Source organism: Nuphar pumila, chromosome 12 (assembly GCF_984573655.1).
Source record: "Nuphar pumila chromosome 12, dmNupPumi1.hap1.1, whole genome shotgun sequence".
Taxonomy (NCBI): domain Eukaryota; kingdom Viridiplantae; phylum Streptophyta; class Magnoliopsida; order Nymphaeales; family Nymphaeaceae; genus Nuphar; species Nuphar pumila.
In genome coordinates, this window is record NC_143260.1 from 4,111,825 (window position 1) to 4,132,513 (window position 20,689).

The 20,689-nt window shown below is 38.7% G+C and overlaps 1 protein-coding gene across 1 annotated transcript; it reads left to right on the forward strand.

Annotated features, from left to right (window-relative positions):
- The first annotated feature begins 3,360 nt into the window (after positions 1-3,360).
- LOC149819707 (putative mediator of RNA polymerase II transcription subunit 26b) lies at positions 3,361-7,193 on the forward strand. Its single transcript, XM_089983711.1, has 9 exons — positions 3,361-4,494; positions 5,021-5,089; positions 5,190-5,272; positions 5,404-5,456; positions 5,551-5,669; positions 5,814-5,841; positions 5,933-6,246; positions 6,333-6,423; positions 6,671-7,193. The coding sequence occupies exons 1-9, from the start codon at positions 4,081-4,083 to the stop codon at positions 6,793-6,795; spliced, it is 1,296 nt and encodes a 431-aa protein (XP_089839837.1). The 5' UTR covers positions 3,361-4,080; the 3' UTR covers positions 6,796-7,193.
- Positions 7,194-20,689: the final 13,496 nt, after the last annotated feature.

The following is a 20,689-nucleotide window of genomic DNA, read 5'->3' on the forward strand; positions in this document are numbered from 1 at the left end:
CCTATCAGGTGTGGGACACAAGACCTGATGAAGTGCAACCGTTAAATATAAATATTTTAATTAATCATGCAAATAATGTTCATGCACTTCTTTTTTGTTCATTACATGAAAAAACCACAGCAGGCCAAATTTCCTGGTAGCACTGGTTTCAGTCTGTTGTACATGCATGTTGTTTTTTGATATTTACACAGAGAAACCACCCCGAGCATCAGAGACCTAGCTGCGCTGGCTTTGCTTGTCGTACTTAGTCCTAATAACATAAAACTCGGAGGGCTTACCCGTGTTTGATTTTTTTTTTTAGCTTAACAAAAAGAAAATACAAGCACTAAAAATAGCTTTGCAATGACTAAAGTACTCAACTATAACAATTTATTGCCTCCATAAGACAAGCATCACATATTTTTAGATAGTCTACCAAAGCTGTGTGGAGCACCCCTTGTTCGTGTTCAGAAGCGGAAAAGCTAGATATGATGCACGAAGAAGAAGAAGAAGAAGCGAGAAAGAGAAGGGAGAGATAGTGACAAAAAAGTAGTATGAAGCGGGAAGCCAGAGAGATAGTTAAGAAGCAATTATGCTGGTGCATAAAAAATAAATATGAAAACATAAAAAACAATATCAAGCGCATATGAAAGTAAATAATAAATTACATGAACACAAATATAAAATGATATAAAACCAATATGCAAGCTTGTTATACAAAATTATAATTTTTTAATATAAAAATACAAAAAGTAAGGGAAAAGCATGTAGAAAGACAAAAAAAAGTGAGAGAAAAATGTTAAAAAAATGAAAAGGAATAAAAATTGAGTAACAATAGAAAATGGACTTCCCACTAAAAGCAATCCAGTTTACCATGTTTGGAAATCAAGCAAACTTCCAAAAAATGAGTTTCCTCGTGTAGCAAAAAGCTTTTTGTGTAACTATGTTCTAAACCTTAGCATTGATACTGATAAGGTAAGGTGGCATGAATATATACCTACAATCAAAATATCAAAAATCTATTTCATATTGTATTTTCTTCGTCGTAATTATTTGAAGGTTAAAATGTTGGTACATTACATACTATTAATATTCAATTCTTAGAAGATCTGACATACACATCAAGAAAACATGACCTAGGAGCTTGTTTCCACCGGATCAGATGTAAAAAAATAAAAGTTTTTAAAAAATAAAAAATTTAGTGTTTAATACACTCACATAGTTGCTTCCCTCAAAAAATATAAGTAGAAATCATCACACTAATCAGCAGGGGAAAATGTAAGGGTAGTAGCGTCATTCTCTTTCAGGAAAAGGGGCAGATTTGGGAAATGAAGAAGCACGAAAGGAAGAAATCACACTCAGTTGATTCTGACGTGGACAACGGATAGTGTCGAAGCAGTAGCACTTCCCGCACACGTGTTCAAAATCGGCGCCAAAACAAAATTTAGTGACGCTTTGCCGCCCTCAGTTTTTTCTAATTATTTCTTTTTCTATTTTTTTTTCTAAATACCAAAGCATCCCTCTCTTTTAGGTCAATGCCAATGAGACCCTCTCACCCTCCTTCGTGGAAGCGATCAATTGGTTTGCAACATTGACTTCGTGACTCTCAGACACGCTTTTGTGAACATTAGGGTGCGTTTGAATACTACTTGGATCGCAGGTCCGAAGATTTGAGATCCAAGGATTTGAAGTCCAAACCCTCAGTGTCGGTTTTCAAATCCATGACACTTTCTTCTATAGATCTTAAATCTGATCTAGCCTCATATTTACGATCTAGTGTTTGCAAAATCTGAAAAATTTGAGCCACACCAGCATACCAGTGCTACATCAGATCTTCAGATCTGAAATCTGAGGCACTCAAATGCACTATTGAGGGTGAGTTTGATTGCACAAACAGTGGTGTATCCCTTATAGCTTAATGACATTCATGAGCCACTCTTACCAGTGAGGGGAGCCCTCATAGGCTATCTTTTTTTTTTTATGACTCGCCGAAGCGAGGAAAACCCTGGGTGGGCCCCACGACCACCCTGACTTACGTGGCTCGCTTCTAAAAGCTATGGACACACCCATGTGCCAGCAGAGTTTGATCTGGTGCCTTCATCCAGCACTGTATTCTTTTTGTAAAATGCAAAGAATTAGTTAAATTTTTTTAATGGATCCAGTATTGTCATACATATATTTTAGATCTCTAGATTGAACCCTTACCTCATGTATGATTTTGCATCTGGACTCAAATTCGGATCAGCTATTTGTATTTAGACTTGGTCTTATTTTCTTTTGATATATACACGGACTACCCGCACTGGCTCTGCCTGTTGTACTTATGATCATTTCCTTCCGGGCAGCGTGAAACTCAGTGAGCTTACCTTGCACTCTTAGTTCGAGCCCGCTTGACCGCTCAAGGGCAATTTTGTCATTCCAACATCACGGGTCACGCCGGTATTTATGTCAATAAAATTTTAACATGTCTAAAACGTGTGTTTCCGCGCACACTTGCAAAACTAAATGCACGCGTTCGGCGCTGTAAAATTAGGCCTTAACCGTGGTTAAGAGATGGTTAACCCGAGGTTAAAAACTGTCGTCGCTGCCTTCAGATCGCCACGTATTCCTTTCCTTAATCCCGAAGACGTCGGCAAAAACTCGCCGAGTATTTTGAGCTTCGTGGAAGTACGAAGCTCCAGACAAAACATCGCCGAGTAGGGAAGTTATTGACAATTTTAACTCTCATTTTTCGTACCAAGAATACGAAACCTTGTGATTTGGACGCGAGGAGATGCCGATTAGTGGTGAGCCGACATGGGGAAATCGTCGCTGAGGAGTCGTTTGGACAGCCACCAGACCAGTCACCCCCTTGTTTCTCTCTCTTCTCTTTCATGAAAACCCCACTTATCCCCCCCCCATTATATCACACCCTCCTTTCACTTCCTTCCCTTTAGAATTTATTAATATTAACATCCTAATTGGTGTGTGTATATATATATATATAAACACACACAAAATAAGAAAAACAAATAAACAAAAATATATTAAAACTGGAGAGGGGGGAGAGAGAGAGAGAGGGTATATTGTGAAATCAAATCAGAGAGAGCTTCAAAATTAGATGGAGAGAAAAAAAATTAAAACAAAGGATAGTGGGATAAATTTGGAGAGAGCCAAAAAAATAGAGATAGTCAAAGATAAATAGTTAAAACAAAAGAGGAGAGTGGGTATAATGAGATAAAATTGGAGAGAGAGAGAGAGAGTTATATTTTGTTTTAGTTTTTTTAGTTTTTTCTCTTAAGTGGAAGGGAAGAAAGTATTTTTTAATAGATAAAAAAATAAATTGAGTAGTGGAAAGAAAGAAAGTAAGAAACTCTCTTTAGGTTGCTTCGAACGAATTTCTTTGGGGACGGGGGGCGAAGGAGGGGAAGGGATAAGTCAACAAACAGGAAGGGAGGGGTCCGTCGAGGGGGCGGATTTGTGAAACCGCTTCTCATATCGAAAACCAGGAAGGCCAACTCCCCGCCCCGTCCTCCCTTCGATATCGACCTCTCGTCTTTAGGAACCGGTTTGGCTTCCCTTCTGATCGCCGGCCTTTTTCCCTTCGCTAGCCCACCTCTTCTCTCTCTTTCCCCTCTCTCTAAACAAATAACAAAGAACTAAAGAAGAGAGAGAGAGAATAAGAATCGGGACTTCTTTCCAGATCGTCTCTGGATTGTTTTGTGACTTTGCTGTGACGCCCGTCCATTTCTCCGGCCGAAATCCGGGATTCACGGAAGGTTTCATTGGAAAATCTGACGTAACATCGATTACGACGCCTTCTTCTGACCAAATCTGGCTTAATCTCAGACAATTTTGGGCCTTTCCGTCAAAAAACCGGGTGCCCATCTGGATTTTTGGTGAATAATTTTGTGTAGACTAGTGCACCATTGTTCGGCAAGCAACTCGCCCACCCATCTGTTTCTTCCGGCCAGAAAACGTCTGTCTTTTTGAGGCAAAATAATCCCCACCCGTATCGTTCTTCCGAGCGAATGATCCCCGATTACACCGGAAACTGATCCTTCTGGCGGAAATCTCAGCGCCCACGTCGAAAATTTTCGGTGGGTCGTCCTTTTCCGCAGCATGAATCCGAAATCCGGCATCATCGACCGGTGGCGGAAGTTCTTCCGGGGAGCGGACGGCGACATCTTCAACGTTCTGGAGTACGCGATCCTCGTTGCGGCGTCGGATTGCCCGAAGGAGTTCAGGATCAAGAGGGACGAGATCGCCCAGAAGCTCTTCGCCTGCAAATTGATCCGCTGCGTCGAATGCGCCTCGACGACGCTGGCGGAGCCGGCGGACGACGGAGATGGTGGCTCAGAGAGGTGCCATGTGAAGGAGAGCAAGGTCCAGAGCAGCAGCGACGATAATGAGAGGAACAGGATCAGCAACTACAGTTACGATGAGGCAGAGGCTCTCACGGAGGAGATTGAGGAGGAGTCTCAGATTGTGGGTGAGGTCCTCAGGATTAGAGTGGTGCTGGAGAGTCCTGATGAGGTATAAGGATTAGTCCTTTCTTTGTTACATTGGTGAAAAAATTCTGAGTTTTGGATGAATGGTTTTGGGCAATGAAGAAATTGGTGCTTGACTCTGCTTGTTTATTTATTAGTCTTGATGGTGTACATGTTTTGACCAATCGGTTTCTGCAAGTGCACAGTGAATTATCTTGTCTTTTACTGTTATTGGTGGTCGGAGAGATGAATTTCTCTTGTTGGTTTCATTGTTTTAGTTTGAAGGGATGAGTTAAAGTTTTTTTAGCTTCAAACGACGTTGCAATTCTTGATTCATGATGTATGTTGTGTATGGTTTTTTTCTGTCAATTGGGAGGAAAATCAGACGGTGAGCTAAAATTGTTTTCTCTTATGCGCTTGTGATGGATGTTTTGCTTTGTTTCTTGAGCATGGTACTCTCTGCAAAACTTTTCTGTGCTTAGGAGATGGTTGTTCTTGTTCGCTATCATAATTGAGTATTTTGTCATGATGTTGGTGTCTGATTTTCTATATTGGTGTTTCTGTTTTGATAGTCCGATGCTTCCTTGTTCGACTCGTTGAGGAGGCTGCAATTGATGGAGCTCTCTGTTGACACCTTGAAGGTGGACATAGCATAATCTTTTGGTCCTTTTCTTCCTATTAGTTTGCTTTGGCAACCATGATTGAAGTGGAACTTTGGTGAATTCTGTGTCCTTTTCTCAGGCTACAGAGATTGGAAGAGCTGTTAGCAGATTGAAGAAGCATGTGTCTAAGCAGATACGAAATCTAGCAAAGACGCTTATCGGGTAAAACCAGTTATTCTTTTAGTTTGCGATGTTTCGAATTATTCCCACCTCGTTTCTGTGCTGATGCTGGGGATTGAGAAGACCTCCATTCGCTAACAAATCAATCAATTTCTTATTTTTCGTTGTTGCAGTTGTTGGAAGGATATGGTTGATGAGTGGGTTCGAACCGCTTCTACTGTGACAGGTAATTTTTTTTCTTCTTTTGTTCCTAAATTAAGTGTTTGTGAGTTCCAGTAACTCAGTTATGAAACAATCCCTCTTCTTTTGGTTAATCCTAGGTGACTCGCCAGACTCTGTTAATCCTTCCACCTTGGATGAAGAAGAAGGACTACCTTCTCCTCCACTGGATGAAGGATTTTTCCTGGCTACACAGACTACTTCAATTGAGCTCTCTCAGGTAGACTTGATCATTCTCACGCAGCATGTTGGCACTCTTTTTGTTTTCTTCTCTTTCTCCCTTTGTGATTCAAGTCGAATATTTGATTCTTCTTTCTGCTGAATCTGATTTTGCGTCTGTTTTTTGGGTTTTTGATTCTTCAAGTTCTTCGACGGGATGGATGATGATGGAAGTGAGTTCCTCACTTTCATAAAATTCTTAGTTTTTGCCATGTTTTTTGTAGCTTTCTCGGTACTAATATCTTTTTGTATATTATGTTGCAGATCCACGGAATGGTGGCGATCGTGACAAGGTCAAGGAAAATGGGAGAAAATGTGATGTAGAAAACAGTATTCAGAAGAGGAAAGTGAATGTGCCCGAGGGGAACGTTGTCAGGGAAGAAAAGGGGGTGGTTAGAAAAGAAGAGCCCATTGTAGACAACAGGCAAACGAAGGTAGCAAATTCCCATAATCTGGCGAGCAATTCAGCTCCAGGGAGGCCTCCAAAGCCTTTGACAGACAATAAACTCGTTACTAAACTGAAGCTACAGCAAAGGCCAGAGTCTGTCCAAACGACAGCATCGGCCAGCCTTCCCGATGTAAGTAAAATTCAAAATTCAAAATTGTGTTTGTCACCAAATTAGATTTCGAGGATTGAATCGTACTTATCATCTCTGGATTCTAGAATCCCAACTGTTCAGATGACATGTCGGTCAGAGTGAAGCTCGAGGCCGCCAAGAGAAAGCTTCATGAAGGGTACCAACAAGCTGAAAATGGTTCGTTCTTTAATTTCATCCACTTAATAATGTTGTGTCCAAGTTGCAGTTCTGGATTGCATTAACGAGTGCTTTCATAAAATTGCAGTTCAATATATGTAGTTGGCTTTGAGAAAATGATGCCTATTTGCATTAGTCTATTCAAGTTATAGTGGGCGTCTAGATTTATGATCTAGCGTTAGACTTTTGTAGCACCAATCAGATTTATTGAATTGTCGTGCAATTGCTGGTCTTTTTTTGGTGACAGCAAAGAAGCAACGAACAATTCAAGTCATGGAGTTGCATGATCTGCCCAAACAGGGGTTGATACAGAGACATCCCCACGTGAAACCTGGTTTTCACAATCGGCATTGGAACAATGGACGGCGCTAAACAATTGCAGTTGTCTTGAACAGATGTATACTCCAACTGATGGCTTCCATCTTCAAACAAATAATGAAGGGAAGCCTAAACCTGTTTGTCTGCAGCTATGAGATCGACAGATGCATGTCATCCATTACAGTCAAGCTCTGCAATGAAAGTGCAGCTCCTCTTCACCTCACGTGATAGATTTCTATCCAGAGAATGCCCGGACCGCGACCCTTCTTTTTCAAAATCAAGGTTGCAGGAGGTAAAAATCAAAATTACAATAGAATTGTGTATATGGAGAATTAAAATCTTATGACATTTCAATCACAACTATGGAACTGTCTTGAACTCCACATGAGTCGGGACTCAAATTTGTCAGCTCATTTCCGAGATAAATTTATCAGAAAATCCTATTATGCGGCTATTTGTTTCATAACCTGCAAAGAAATGCAATTTTCTCTGTTGCTTGATTTATTTCGAGTTTGGTGTACTTACATTGGCAACTACGAATGCATGGAGCGTATGCATGTCGTTCAACATTTTCTAGGGATCAACACATGGAGGGAAATGATAAAATGGGTTATTCCTAAATCATGGTAGGAGAGGGAATCACTTGTATGATTGTATCATCGGGGAAGGATCATGCTAGGATTTGACCTTTGGGTGAAGATTCTTATTTTCATAGATGAGCTGAAACTGAAATGTAAGGAGTGCCCGCATCAACGAGTGCTGTTTGTAGAATTCTACATTGCGGTTCAAGCATTAGTAATAGTAGCAATGTATTCTCTCTATGTTGGGGGCAGACATCAGCTGCAAAACAAGATATGTAGATTCATTACAAGGTAGAAACACTGAAACAAATATATGTAGAGAAACGGAAAGGGGAAAAGACATGAAATCCTCAATGTGTGGTAAAGTATAAAATGTAAGACAAACATACTGAAGAGCACTTACATCATTGGGATTCCTTTGAGGTCCATTTTCAGAGAGAGAGAGAGAGAGAGATCAATGGCTGATCTCTGTCTGTGTCTTTACTCAGGTCTTTTCTTAATTTGGCTGTTTTATCGTGGGTACAAAATGGTCCAAACGGTGTATGTGTATCTCGTCTATAATTCCACATTTCTAAAGCTTTCTTACAAAGGACTATTGGTGTTAAAACTGTTTAACCCATGGGATTTCCTAATTTTGCTAAAATGTTTTTCTTTTCTTCTTTCATATTCTTTTTTGAGGCAATTCTTCTTTCATAAGTTAAAGGAAAGTGATTCTCTGTTCCAAATTCGATGGGAGGATGAGAGCAGATTCTTTTAGCTGGTTTCATAAATATTTAACTTGTTTCAATCTATATCTAGATATGTTCCAATTGTATTCAGTGCCCAATCTTGTGGAATTTTATCTCAAGTGAAACTATGGTGTTATTGGCCGCTTATATGGTTAGGGCATATGGCTGTCAGCCTGTCCTGTTATTTTCAATAGAGAGATGTAAAGGGCCAAAAAAGTGTCATTCTCAATGTCAAAGGCTCAAAGCTTTCCACAACCACAAAGGCTGGTGGTGGGCACCCGTTTAGGGAAACGTGGGCCACTGTATATATAATAAATGCCAAGGATTTTGGTTGAAGATATTGGACCCATTTTTCAATAAAATAATTTCCATTTGCATATTGGTTGTAGTCCATTCAGTGGGGTCCTGTTTCATGGCCTGTCTGGTTCATTTGGCTAAGAAGAGTTGATCCAGGACAAACCCAAATCTACAACCCTTCTAATCAGGTGTCTTGCACTTGGTTCAGTCCAAGTTCTATCGAGTCTGTCCAAGTGTTGTTGCCCATGTGATCCACGAGCCCATAACTAAACATGGTGCAGTGTCATATACAGATATGTTGCTGCAATTTCTTTTGGACATTTGCATTCCCTAGTCTAAAATCATGGTTTGTTTGAAGAGGATGCAGGAAGGTTTAATATAAATCCTATCCTGCCCCATGAATTCAAGAAATTCATGTCCTCACCCATGTGCTGGTGCCCTAATCAGAAAGAACAAAATTATCATCCCTCTTTATGATTGGTTGCTTGTGTCTTAAAGCCACTTCACATTTTGGAAGAAAAAAAAAACGCTGGAGGATCCTCTTGCCTTGAAAAAAATGAAATCAAGATTCTGCAGAGAAAGAGAGAGAGAGATCCAAAATGCAATATCCCAGTTTATCCCCTTCATCTAGATAAACTTTTGTTTTCCTAGATAAACATGGATATATGGCCTCAGTTGACTCTCAAGATCTTTTAGCTAACAAGGTCAAAATGGTTTAAAGATCAAGGGGCCTAAAACTGGTCATCTTGTTAGGGCCACATTTATGCTGTTGAAGCAACTAATCATATTAATGTTTGGGGGGGGGGGGGGTTGGGTCACTTTGGGGTGTTTGGTGAAGTTGGGTAGTTGACTGACACCAAACCTCTCAAACAAGCGTTGGGCTCACGCGGCTTTGATCCACCCTTCACCCTCTATCCCTCATCGTTGTTGGGTGGGACCCCATGTTTACGTTTTCTCTTCCTTATATTTTAATGTCCCACTATTTTCTCCAATACTTTTTTCCTTTTTCATTTCTTTTATTTTCTAGTGCTTTCTAACGCTCACCCTTTTTGACCAGTGAAAAGGATGAAAAATGCAACGTAGCCTTTTCAATGGAATCAATAAAGATTGAAGGTTTCAATGGAATAAATAAATTCTGTGACAAAAAATAATATTAAATTACATAAGCACCAAGCTCATTTATGTGGAATAAGCCATGATGTAATGGGCATGGATCTTTGAAATACGTATCATTAGTTCTGGACCTGGATTTGGATACCTCTAAACCGTATCCAAATATGTTACCGTCCTATGCTCATCTGATCTGGAGTTACATTTAGAAACTAATAATTTGATCCGGACATCTTCATCGGGTTTGGATTTAAGAGCCCAATCCATCCATTTATGGAATTAGGGCTTACAAGATTAGCTTAAACATTCGAGCCAGTTGGATGCAATTTGATCTAGATATATTAATTGGATTTCGGTTTTAAAAGCCCGATTCGACAAGTTATCCAATTGAGGCTAACGAGGCCTGATTAAATATTTCAGTTCAATGTCCAATCCAAACCCATGTCAGTAGCAACAATATTCCACAGGTGCAGGAAGCTTTTAAAAAGCTCCAAAGCTTGCTTCCTACGAAATCCGCTTCAGGAGTATGAACTAGGGATGCAAACGGGTCGGATTAGAATGAGACCCGGAAGAACTAAAAATTGCAAAACCTCCATCCTGGATCCCACCCATTTGCATCCCTAGTATGAACCACAAGCTTTTTAACATTTTTGAAACTTTGTAAGAAGTTTGCTTTTTTTTATTGAAAAGCTTGCTTCTTTCATTATTAAGTTGAATTTTATTGATATTTGAAAATGCATTGTCTATACTAGGAAAACTACACTCTCATTTAAAAATTTATGTTTTTGTTAAAGCGCTTACAACAATGATGGATGGATTTTTTAATAAAAAAACTAAAAAAGATGCATTTAAGTAAGAGAAAATATATGGTGGTTTTGTACCATAATACTATTATGGTGGCACACACTCTTGTTTGTATAGTTCTATTGACCAAATACTAGATCTAACTTACAGATGCGTTTAACATGGTTTACTCCCAGTGGGCAGGGGTACCTTAAGGGTTTAATTTACCAACCTAGGCCAGCCAACGTGCAATCGGTGATGAGGGTTTTCCCTTGGATAATCTGATTTAGACCTAATTGATCGGTTTCTTTTTCTCATATTGCACCTATTTAGATTAATTATATTGTACCTATTTATATGAGCACATCCAACCTGGCCAATCAACATCATATTGGATCCACTAGGCGGTTGGGTCAAAATTGGATTGGAACTATCATGTATTAATATGTTAATTAAGGCTCACCCCATGAGGATGAGTATCACTCAACTAACCACACTAAATAAAGGCTCTTCAAAACTATTGATGATGATATCCTTCTATCACAGAATATTTAAGGTGAAATAAATGAAGATGGCTAAGCCCATCTTTCTTTCTGATTATATTATTTAGGAAATATTTCAAATATCCCCCAAACATTTGTGTCTAATTCATGTGTCCACACAAACTTTGCTTGTTTGCAAATGCCCACCAAAGTTTTCTTATTTTTTAATCAAATTACCTAATCATAACCTTGGATTGTTTGTGGGTTAACACTAACTCATGTTTTGAAGTTATCATTTTACCTCTATAACTGATGAAATAAAATTATTAGTTTACCCCTATTCTAAAAATATGAACAAAGTAAGTTTGAAAGTAGATGTATAAGGCTGTCAACTAAATTTATTTAATGTAAAAGGTTAATTAATTACATTGATACGTGAACTCTTGACCTCCCTAACAAGAAACAAGACACTAAGCGCTACCTCTGTAACAAATAGCGCGAGATTTATAAAAATCTCGTGATAATATCATGAGAAATTGCCTGAAAGTTTAAAACGGCAATTTCTCCCGAGATTTTCAATCCGTGAAAAATATCACGATATTTACCATTTTAGCAAATATTTATCGCAAGATTTTTATTTTTAATTGCGTTTTATTTATATTTTCTTATAATTTTCTTATAATTTTTTAATATTTTTAATTTTATTTTGTATTGCCGAGATTTTGCCAAAAAATTGCAAGATTTATGAAAAATTTCAAAATCTCCCTAGATTTTGCCCTTTTCAACTTTTGCCACTATGAGCACTACTACACCTCACAACTTGTAGTTGGCAAATTTAAAAAAAAAAAAATTATACAATTCAGTTTAAATTGCAATAAGCCAATCAACCCATAACAAATATTTGATGACTTTCAAAAGAAAAATACCAAAATGTGGCTTATCATACTATCCAATATGTTGTAAACTATGGAACCGCATCTCACAGTAGGGTCATAGCTCATGAATTGATGGGTTACACGGGTTGACTGTTACTATATTTTGACAAGTTGGGTTGTTAGCAAGGACATATAAAGGCCTTCTCTGTCATACTATGTGAAATGATTGTCAAGGTTGGGCAAGATTGGTAAGCAAGTACAGTTTGTTACCTTAAAACTAGGCCTCCTGGTATGAGAGAGAGATGAGAAATGATGCAAAAAAAAAAAAATCTTAAAAACTAGGCTTCCTCATGTGAGAATTAAACTGGAGTGATTATTAGAGGTAATTAAACTGGAGTGATTTGATCAAAGCAGGTAAAAAAATTTGGTGGGCATTTGCAAACTCTCAAACGTTTTGTGTGTGCATGAATTAGACCCAAACGTTTGAGAGGTAATTGAATTTTTTTATTTATTTATTGTCATTATAAACAATCAGTTAATGTGTTTTGTCAGCTAGCCAAGTCAAACGCATATACCATTTAATAGATTTTTTTATTTATCTCCTATTTTTTAACCCTTTATTAAGGTCGCTGACCAAGAATAATGAGGGCTAACTGGGCAATCCGTGTGTGCCAAGGCATAGACCTAAGGGGTATTTCATTATATAAAAGGATTTACTTAGACCTGACCAATCATCACATACTTATATTGGCTGGATGAGGGTGATGCCTTTGAGTCAAATGCATCTTGCATTCAAACAGCCAGAGTTTCTAAGATCCTGCCTTGAGTTTTCTTGTAGGATGGAAATATGGCAGTTGTAAAATGGATTGGATATTTGTGGTCCTGTATCCAGAACCAGGCTGACAAGATCTGGATATGGATGCACATTAACAGCCCAATTCTGGTAAGATCCGGATCAGACTAATAAGATTTATAGGATCCGGACCTTGACACACACATACATATCCCCAATTCATTTATAGTGCATGGAACAAATTAAGAAGAATGACCACCAACTCGATTTAGGTTTAAGCAAAAGCTCTGCAAGGCATGTCTGCTATTCGAATGGATCTAAATAACATAAGATCGAAGAGATTCGGGTTGGGTTTGGTTTGGACCCAGGTGAAACCAAACACGGACCTTATTTGAGATGATGGTATCAGGTATGGAATCGGGTCCAATCGGATCCACCATAAGAGAAACCATGCCCAGATCTTATAAGGATGACATGAACTAGACCGGGACAATATCCGGTAAAAGAATATTTTTTTATCTTTCTACATTGAAAATTTGTGGATCTTAGTTGGAACTCGGTTTGGGCCTGGATCTGGTATGAAATTTCACAAACCATACCCGTCTCCATATATTAATGGGACCCTTCGGTTTTCACCTAGATTTTGAATCGGACCTTCTTATTTGTCACCAAACCCTGCCCTGACCCTATAGGGTATGGTACGGGTCGGGTCCAGGTCAAACCCGACCCATTGACACCCCTAATCACAAGTCATGATCCAAAACTGCCGAATTCGTAGTCATTTATGGCTCTGCAGACAATCAAATGTATCCAACTCAGTATGTCTAGATTCTATGTCACAATGACACCAATAAGAACCGTGACTCGATAAAAGTTCGAGATGCTGCAAATTTTTTCAGAAACGGGACAAGAAGGCAAGGATTTGTCTTTCGTTATTTAATTGCTTAAATATATTTATCATTGTAAATATTACTGAAGATTATCAAAAGTATTAAACATAATAAGATATTGTCCGTGTGCCACGTCGTGTCGTGTCACTAGACACAAGGCCAATAATGGCGTGTCCTGCAACATGGTCCAAAACTAACTTAGGTCCTGTTGGTTTTCAGGTCTTGAGCATATTCACAAATATCGGCCATTTTCTTAAAAAGCTTGCAATTAATTTTATCATGAGATTATGCAATATTCAGAAACTAGGCAAGAAAATAACTTTTTTTTTTCGGGATTATGTCAGTTTTTTAAAATATCGACACGACACTTATATTTATATAGTTAAATGCTTTTATATTTTATATACTTTTTATATACACTTACATTTTGAAGATACCTATATGTTCCTGAGAAAAACGATTTTTTGAATTTCTTAAAATAATTTATTTGATGAGAAAATCTTGAATAACGAGATTTATGATCGTATGTTGTTGATTGGCAAATACCATCATTTGATGGGAGGGTTCACATTTAATCAATGGTGGAAATACATCAAGTACTTTAGCTCATTCAAACAGAAGCCTAGCTAGGTGTTAGTTTAGGCGATGAAATGTGCACAATAAGCTTATTCCATCTAAGACCAGACCAACCCAACTATCTTACTAATTAACTATGTCACCTTGGGTACAACAAAAATCTGGGTAGCTGAGATTGGTGAGTCCTTTTTGATAGATGGGCTTAAAATTTCAACCAAGAACTAACCTGCCATTCAGCATGTTGACCCATGTTTGGTTGGACAGAGGCCTCAAGGCTAGCCTAGGTGATAAAATCATATCCTTAGTTAAGGCATGGGGGGTCATATTTTTAACTTCATTTAAGATACAACCATAAGTTTATTTGTTAACTAACTGCATGAGTGGATGAGAGTCATGTGACTTGTGAGAATGAAAACAATCACACTAAATCAAGTGTCTTGGACTGGTTGTTAGCTGTTTGGTAAGTAGGGATGGGCAACGGGCCCGCCCGGCTCATCATGTTAATGAACCTAGGCTGTTAGGCAGGTGGTCTAGGTTTAAATCTCATGGATGTCACCCCTTGCGCAAGCCAAAGGGTGATGACTCTATGAGGGTAAAGGGTATGCCTACGGAGTTTTACACTGTCATGACAGTGACCGTAAGTACGACCGGCAAAGTCAGCATGGCTAGGTCTCTGATCTTGGGGATGGTTTCTTCGTGTAAATATAAAAAAAAAAAAAAACAGGTCCGGCCCATGGTGGGATGGGCTGGGCTGGCACAGCTCCCACCTCTAATGGTTAAGTGCAATTTAAAAAAATAGTAATAGTATTAAAAAAAAGAAGAAGCTAATATAAGATTTAATTAATCCACATCTTATATATGAAAATCATGCTATGCCAGCACAAGATTGCAACACCAACAGAGACAGCCCTTGTCAGTTTGTTGATTCACACAGCACCTCATCTTATTGAAATAGTTGAAACTTTGGTTTCATTTATTAACTTGTACAATAGGGCCAGTGGCCTTTCATTTCCATCACCTTGAATGGTCTCTTTCAGCCCCACACTATCACGTGCAACATATGGGGTGCTGTTTCTTAGAGTGATATACAATTACTTGACATAATATGAGACAAAAGACAACACAGAACCTGTTAAGCACAAGTATTGCACCTGCCAAGTCAATCATCAAATGGAGAAAGTGGCTTATTTTACAAAGCTAAATTAAAGATCTAACAATACCCTAATGCACTTGGACATGATGCATGTAGGACCAAGGGTACAAAGCAAAATACCTGATAGCAACTTTTTCAAACTAAATTTGACTGCAAAATCTTAAAACGTTTGGAAATTGCTCAGGAAAATGAAATCTGTTTAGAATATTAAACCAAAGATTAGTTGTAATGTAAAACGTTAACACTCAGGTACAGCCTTTGGAAGCAGCGGCAATCCAAACTTTCTGTTTGGATCCGGGTCTTGGATACTGACTAAAGTAATCGACCTCTAACTGGTTATGGTTCACCCCTTCTTTGTTATTATTGAGTAAACAATGGACAAAAGTTTCAAGAGCTTTGCAGACAAACTGAAGGTAATAGTTGCCTTCCCGCTAGGGCAGGTAAACGAGCCAAACTAACCCGACTAGGGATTGTTTAGGCTCAGCTCGTTTACCAGTGGATTGAGCTCATGACTCGGCTTGTGTTCATGTTTAGCTGAGCCAAGCTCGAGCTCGTGCCTAATGTAAAAACATTTCATGTTATTTATATATGAAATATATATATATATATATATATTTTATGCATTCTTTTTATATATCACACTTAAAATATATATTATATATATATTATTTATCAATATGGGCTTTCCCGAGCCAAACACACTGTTCGGGCTCAACTCGTTTAAGCTAAACCAGCTGCTCATGGCTCGGCTTGCCAGTTATAGGAACGAGTTTGTAATGAGCTGAACCAAGATGAGTCACGAGCTGATCGATTCATTTACTTCCCACTCATTGAACATGAATGATGCAGACAAGGATGTAAATGGGTCGGACTGGATTCAGATCTAGGCATTACTGAAGCTTACCTAATAGGATTTGATTTTGAAGTCAGATGGGAAAAGGTATTACTAAATCCAAATCCGATCAAATAATCGGATACATTTTATATGTAATCCAGTTGGATTATCCATCATAACGAGATTTGATGGAAAGCTGCATACTGAATCCAAAGCTGATCACTAACCAGATGGTACCAGATTTACCTAATTTGGCTAATTGGATTCAGATTAGGTCAGATAAGTAACCCAAACCCGATCCATTGCATCTCTAGGTGCAGAAAAGAGCTAAGGAAAGCTCATCTTCAAGATAGAACCAAGCCAGCCTTAACGCTCATCTGAATGAAGATTGAACACCCCATTTTAGGTTGAAGACGTGAACCAGATCAATCTTGTTTGCAAGAGGGTATAAAAAATGGCTACAATTATTAATACAAATCTATTTCATATGGACAAATCAAACTATTTGCTGCAGTCAGGGCTGGGCTACAAAAATGGATAAAAATCTATTTCATATGGAATCAGGGCTGGGCTACAAAAATGGATAAAAATCTATTTCATATGGAATCAGGGCTGGGCTTGGACTGGGCTTTTAAAAAAAAAAAAAAATTAACTGTTTCGGGAGGCAGGACTGGGCTACAGCCCAGTCCTGCCGCCCCCCCCCCCCCCCCCTAGCTACGCCTTTGTTTATAAGCAACTTAGCCATAACATGGAAGAATACAGTGAAAGTAAGGTCATTATCTTAATAGATTAGAAGAGTAACTTGTAATGTTAAGTAGATAACTGACTTACCCCATTCAGCATATAACTCGCATAATTGGACTCTTAAAATTTCTAACTGGATGCATGGGAACATGGTGCCCTTAAAGTCCAATATGCATATATATATTTTTTAAAGCAAGCTGGGGTTAGGCTGACCTCTAGCAGTTATACAACTATACCATTGGGTTTTGAAACTGCAACATCTCAACACAAGGTGTCTTTAAAGTCCACTGTGCATGTATAAGTTACATAGTAATGCATAACCTCAAGTTACAATGAGCATGCATTTGAACTGAAACTAAGATCCTTACATGGTTGATTAAAACTAAGATCAATCAAAGAACCAGGATCCAATTTAAGAACTTCAAAAGTAGGTGATCTGGTGCTGGCCCCAAACATGTTATAACGGGTTTGGGGCAGTCAATCAGGTGTTTGACACTTGCCCAACAAAATATATAAGATTTGCATTCTTAATTAAAGAACAGCTCTTTTTTGGCAAGACTAAAGAACCTAGAGACACAAGCACGTTTGATGTCCATGGAGCCAACACCAGACCCACTCCTCATAATGTGAGGGGGCTGGGGAGGGGCTGCAGAAATTGGAAGCAGATCAGGTCATGCTGAACATGCGCGTTTTTGCTCATGCCGACATCGTGGCCATCCGATTTGCATTTTAAAAAGCTCAAAAGTCAATAAAACCACGTGGCATTAATCCAAAATGCAAACAGACGGCCACGATGTCGGCATGAGCAAAAACGCTCATGTTCAGCATGACCTGATCTGCTTCCCGAAAATTGCCCAAGTCCTAATCTTTACAAACCCTACTCATATATGGAAAATATTGGTTATCCTATGGGTTCATAAAATTAAAGAAAATATTCAGAATCTCAATCATCAACCTTCCTAAAATAATCCCTATAATGAGTATTTATAGAGGAACACAAAAACCTTAAATCTAATTTGGGTTCGAGATGGATCCATTACATTAAAAATATCTAAATATAAATAAAACTCGAGTAAAACCCTTAAACTGGAACTAGATCCAAATGAATCTCTAGACCCGACTGCTCCTGCATCAGGGGTTCAAAAAACTGAGTCGGAAATCCAACTCTTTTGCATCCCTACTAGTTGATGCCTCAACCAAGCAGCTGGGTCCAACATATATTATGGTTTCACAACTTCCATAAGCAGCTAGTTAAGGGTAAAATGGACTGGGTTTGGTAGGTCCAACTCGGAACCATGATATTGTTCTTTCATTTTGGGCTCAAACTAGAATCGGGTTGACCATTCAGATCAGATTTGGACTCTTATGATTAGATCTAATTGGATTTGGGGGTTTAGATTCAGATCAATCTTTGCTCCAGAATTTGTGTTTTGGAGCCAGATTAGATCCATCCTTCCTCTACTTTTCACATAAAAGACCACGTTTTCAACCTTTTTAACTGGATCAAGAACTAACGTACAAAGATTGGATCAAGATCCGGCCTCATATCTTCAAATATTGATCACATCAAGATATATTTGGTTTGCGCCATTCATCTAGGATTGTCAACCAGATATGTATCAACCATTGTCCAGCATAAATCAGATCCATTTTCAGCTTTACCAATATAGTGTATCTATTTTATATTATAGGAACAAAGTCCTATTCATCATGTTTCTAGGATATGGATACTAGACCAGTTTTGCGTTGAAATTGGGTGCCCATGAATCTAACCTTAAACAGATTTGGCCCATCTAAATTGAAATTTATAGCAGATGTGGTTTTGGGCACTCCCCAAGTCTGACCTTTTGAGATCTTACCCCGCACTGGAGACTAGATCCGGATCAAGTTTGGGAACTCTATGCAGATTTGACAAAGCCAAACCTAGACTGACAGGAGCCAACCGATCAACTCAGCTCATATAGGCTCGTTAAAAGTCGCACACAATCTTAACAACGCCATCTTAGGAAGTTGATTGAGTTGTACACTTGAAACTGAATGGATTTGGGTTTGATTCGCACAAACGGGGCTCCGGCTCGAATTTGAGCTCAAGCAGGGCCTGAATCTAGACAAGCCATTCCCAAACAGCTTGAGCTCGGCTCGTTCACCTCATTTAACAGCTCCAATTCAAACCCATGTCATTGGTACATATCCAAACACAGACCTGAACTCAGATCAGATTGCTTAGAGCTGGTTTGGATCTCAGTTTCAATAATCATGAAGCCAACGACCCTCTGCTCTCCCCCACTCCCCAAACCTAATCCAAAGTTTAGAACTGAAAAAGAGAACTCAAACCCCTTCTTTTAGGGGGGATATGTTTTGTGTCCGAGTCCTCTGGATTTCCTGTGGAATTCGTGTTGGGTCTTGGATCCAACGGATCCCAATGACTCCAGTGGACTGCAGGTAATAAAGCCTTCTCTACAAGTTGAATGCTTAACCCACAACCACAAGAACCAATTGGTTCTAATGAAAACTTGATCAAACCGAAGCTAACTAGAACAAGGCTAATCAAAATGAACTTTGTGGTCACCAAATCAAAGACAAAAGGATCCAAACTGACTCTAAAGGTATGTGTGGTGATTTTAGACTTGGTGAATCATTTGTTTCACGGGAGGCCACAGGAAAGCCTTTTCGTGGGAAAGGCAAAAATCTCACTATGTTGCCACGTGGACTGACCACTTTTCCGTGGGACCAGTTTGATTCACATCTCGTGAACAAGGATCATTTTCCCGTGCAATAAATGGGCCCTTAAAGTCCAAACCCATACCTCATCGGTCAGTGGAGCTATTCACTATGCTCAAACTAGATCAAGGCATCTAAATTGGAACTTAAAAAAAACATGCTTTTTTGCCAGGAATATGTATTTTCAATAAAAATAAACGTCTGAAATTGTATGGATCCGGGTTTGAGATTTCATTTTTGTTACCCAACTAAACTCGAACTCAACAATTTGTTATCTGGGTGTGTTCCGGTATACCCGACCCATTGACAACCCTATGCACGCGAGCTAAGCAATGTAAATGCTTAGCAGTTTTATTATGAGACCAGTGATCAGGTCGGACTATCATAACGGAGCGATCTCTGGGATGCCTGGGCCTACTTCTTAGTACAATTCACAAAAATAAAAAAAAACCCAAACACTCGGACAAGAGAATAAGGCAGGATAGCCTACTTTATTTCACAAAAGCAACTAACAATGGGTGGTGCTGCCTAATTTCTGTCACAGGATTCACTAGACCAGGCATAGGGCCTTTTGTTAAGTTGCTTTTGTGTCACAAGATCCATTAACAAGGCGTTTGACGTAGTGGGAGGGAAGCCTTGGCCACTGGACGGGTAGTCAGGATTCCATCCCTGTGGGTAATCAGCCCTTTGCTTATAAGAAAGAGAAAGGGCATTATGTCCTTGCTTGTATTGAAGCGAGGCTATTCCCCAAGTGCAAGGGGTATGACACTGGTTAACACCGCCAGTAAAGCGATCGTAAGGCATGCAAGCTTAGCCAGCGTGATTAAGACTATGATTCAGGAGGTGAAAAATAAAAAACCACCAGACCAGAGATTGTTGTTACATTTAAAGACAACGACTGGTGAATTAAGCTAATGATTATTTTGCACTTACCTGTCACATTCTTGATCATTTGTCAAACTAACTTGTGTTTACAAGAAAAACTGAAATATCTAAACCAGCAAAACATGTAAACTAGTATGAACCCATATTTTCATAAGTTTTTTTGCAAATCTAACCCTGCAGATGCATTCGGCGTTGTCCATTTTACTTGGAATCGATTATTGGATCATCGTAATGGGATAAGAAATGTGATTTTGTATGCTTGAATATTTACAAAAATTTAGTCATTGGTTTTCAAGCCTTAAAAGATCTTTCGTATACATAGTAATGGGATCTAAGAGTCTGTTTTTATAAAATCAAACATCTAGATCTCATTAGTAAGGTAAAATTTTTAGGAAAAAATAAAATAAAATAAAATAATAACCTATAAAAATATGGGTGCATACCAATTTACATATGTTGCTGGTTTTACATATTCCAGTTATCCAATCATATTTT

Excerpts from the sequence above, each read along its gene's own strand:
- LOC149819707 (XM_089983711.1), top strand. The coding sequence starts at position 4,081 with ATGAATCCGAAATCCGGCATCATCGACCGGTGGCGGAAGTTCTTCCGG. Across the intron at positions 5,090-5,189 it reads TCTCTGTTGACACCTTGAAG|GCTACAGAGATTGGAAGAGC; the intron begins GTGGACATAGCA and ends TCCTTTTCTCAG. Across the intron at positions 5,457-5,550 it reads AACCGCTTCTACTGTGACAG|GTGACTCGCCAGACTCTGTT; the intron begins GTAATTTTTTTT and ends GGTTAATCCTAG.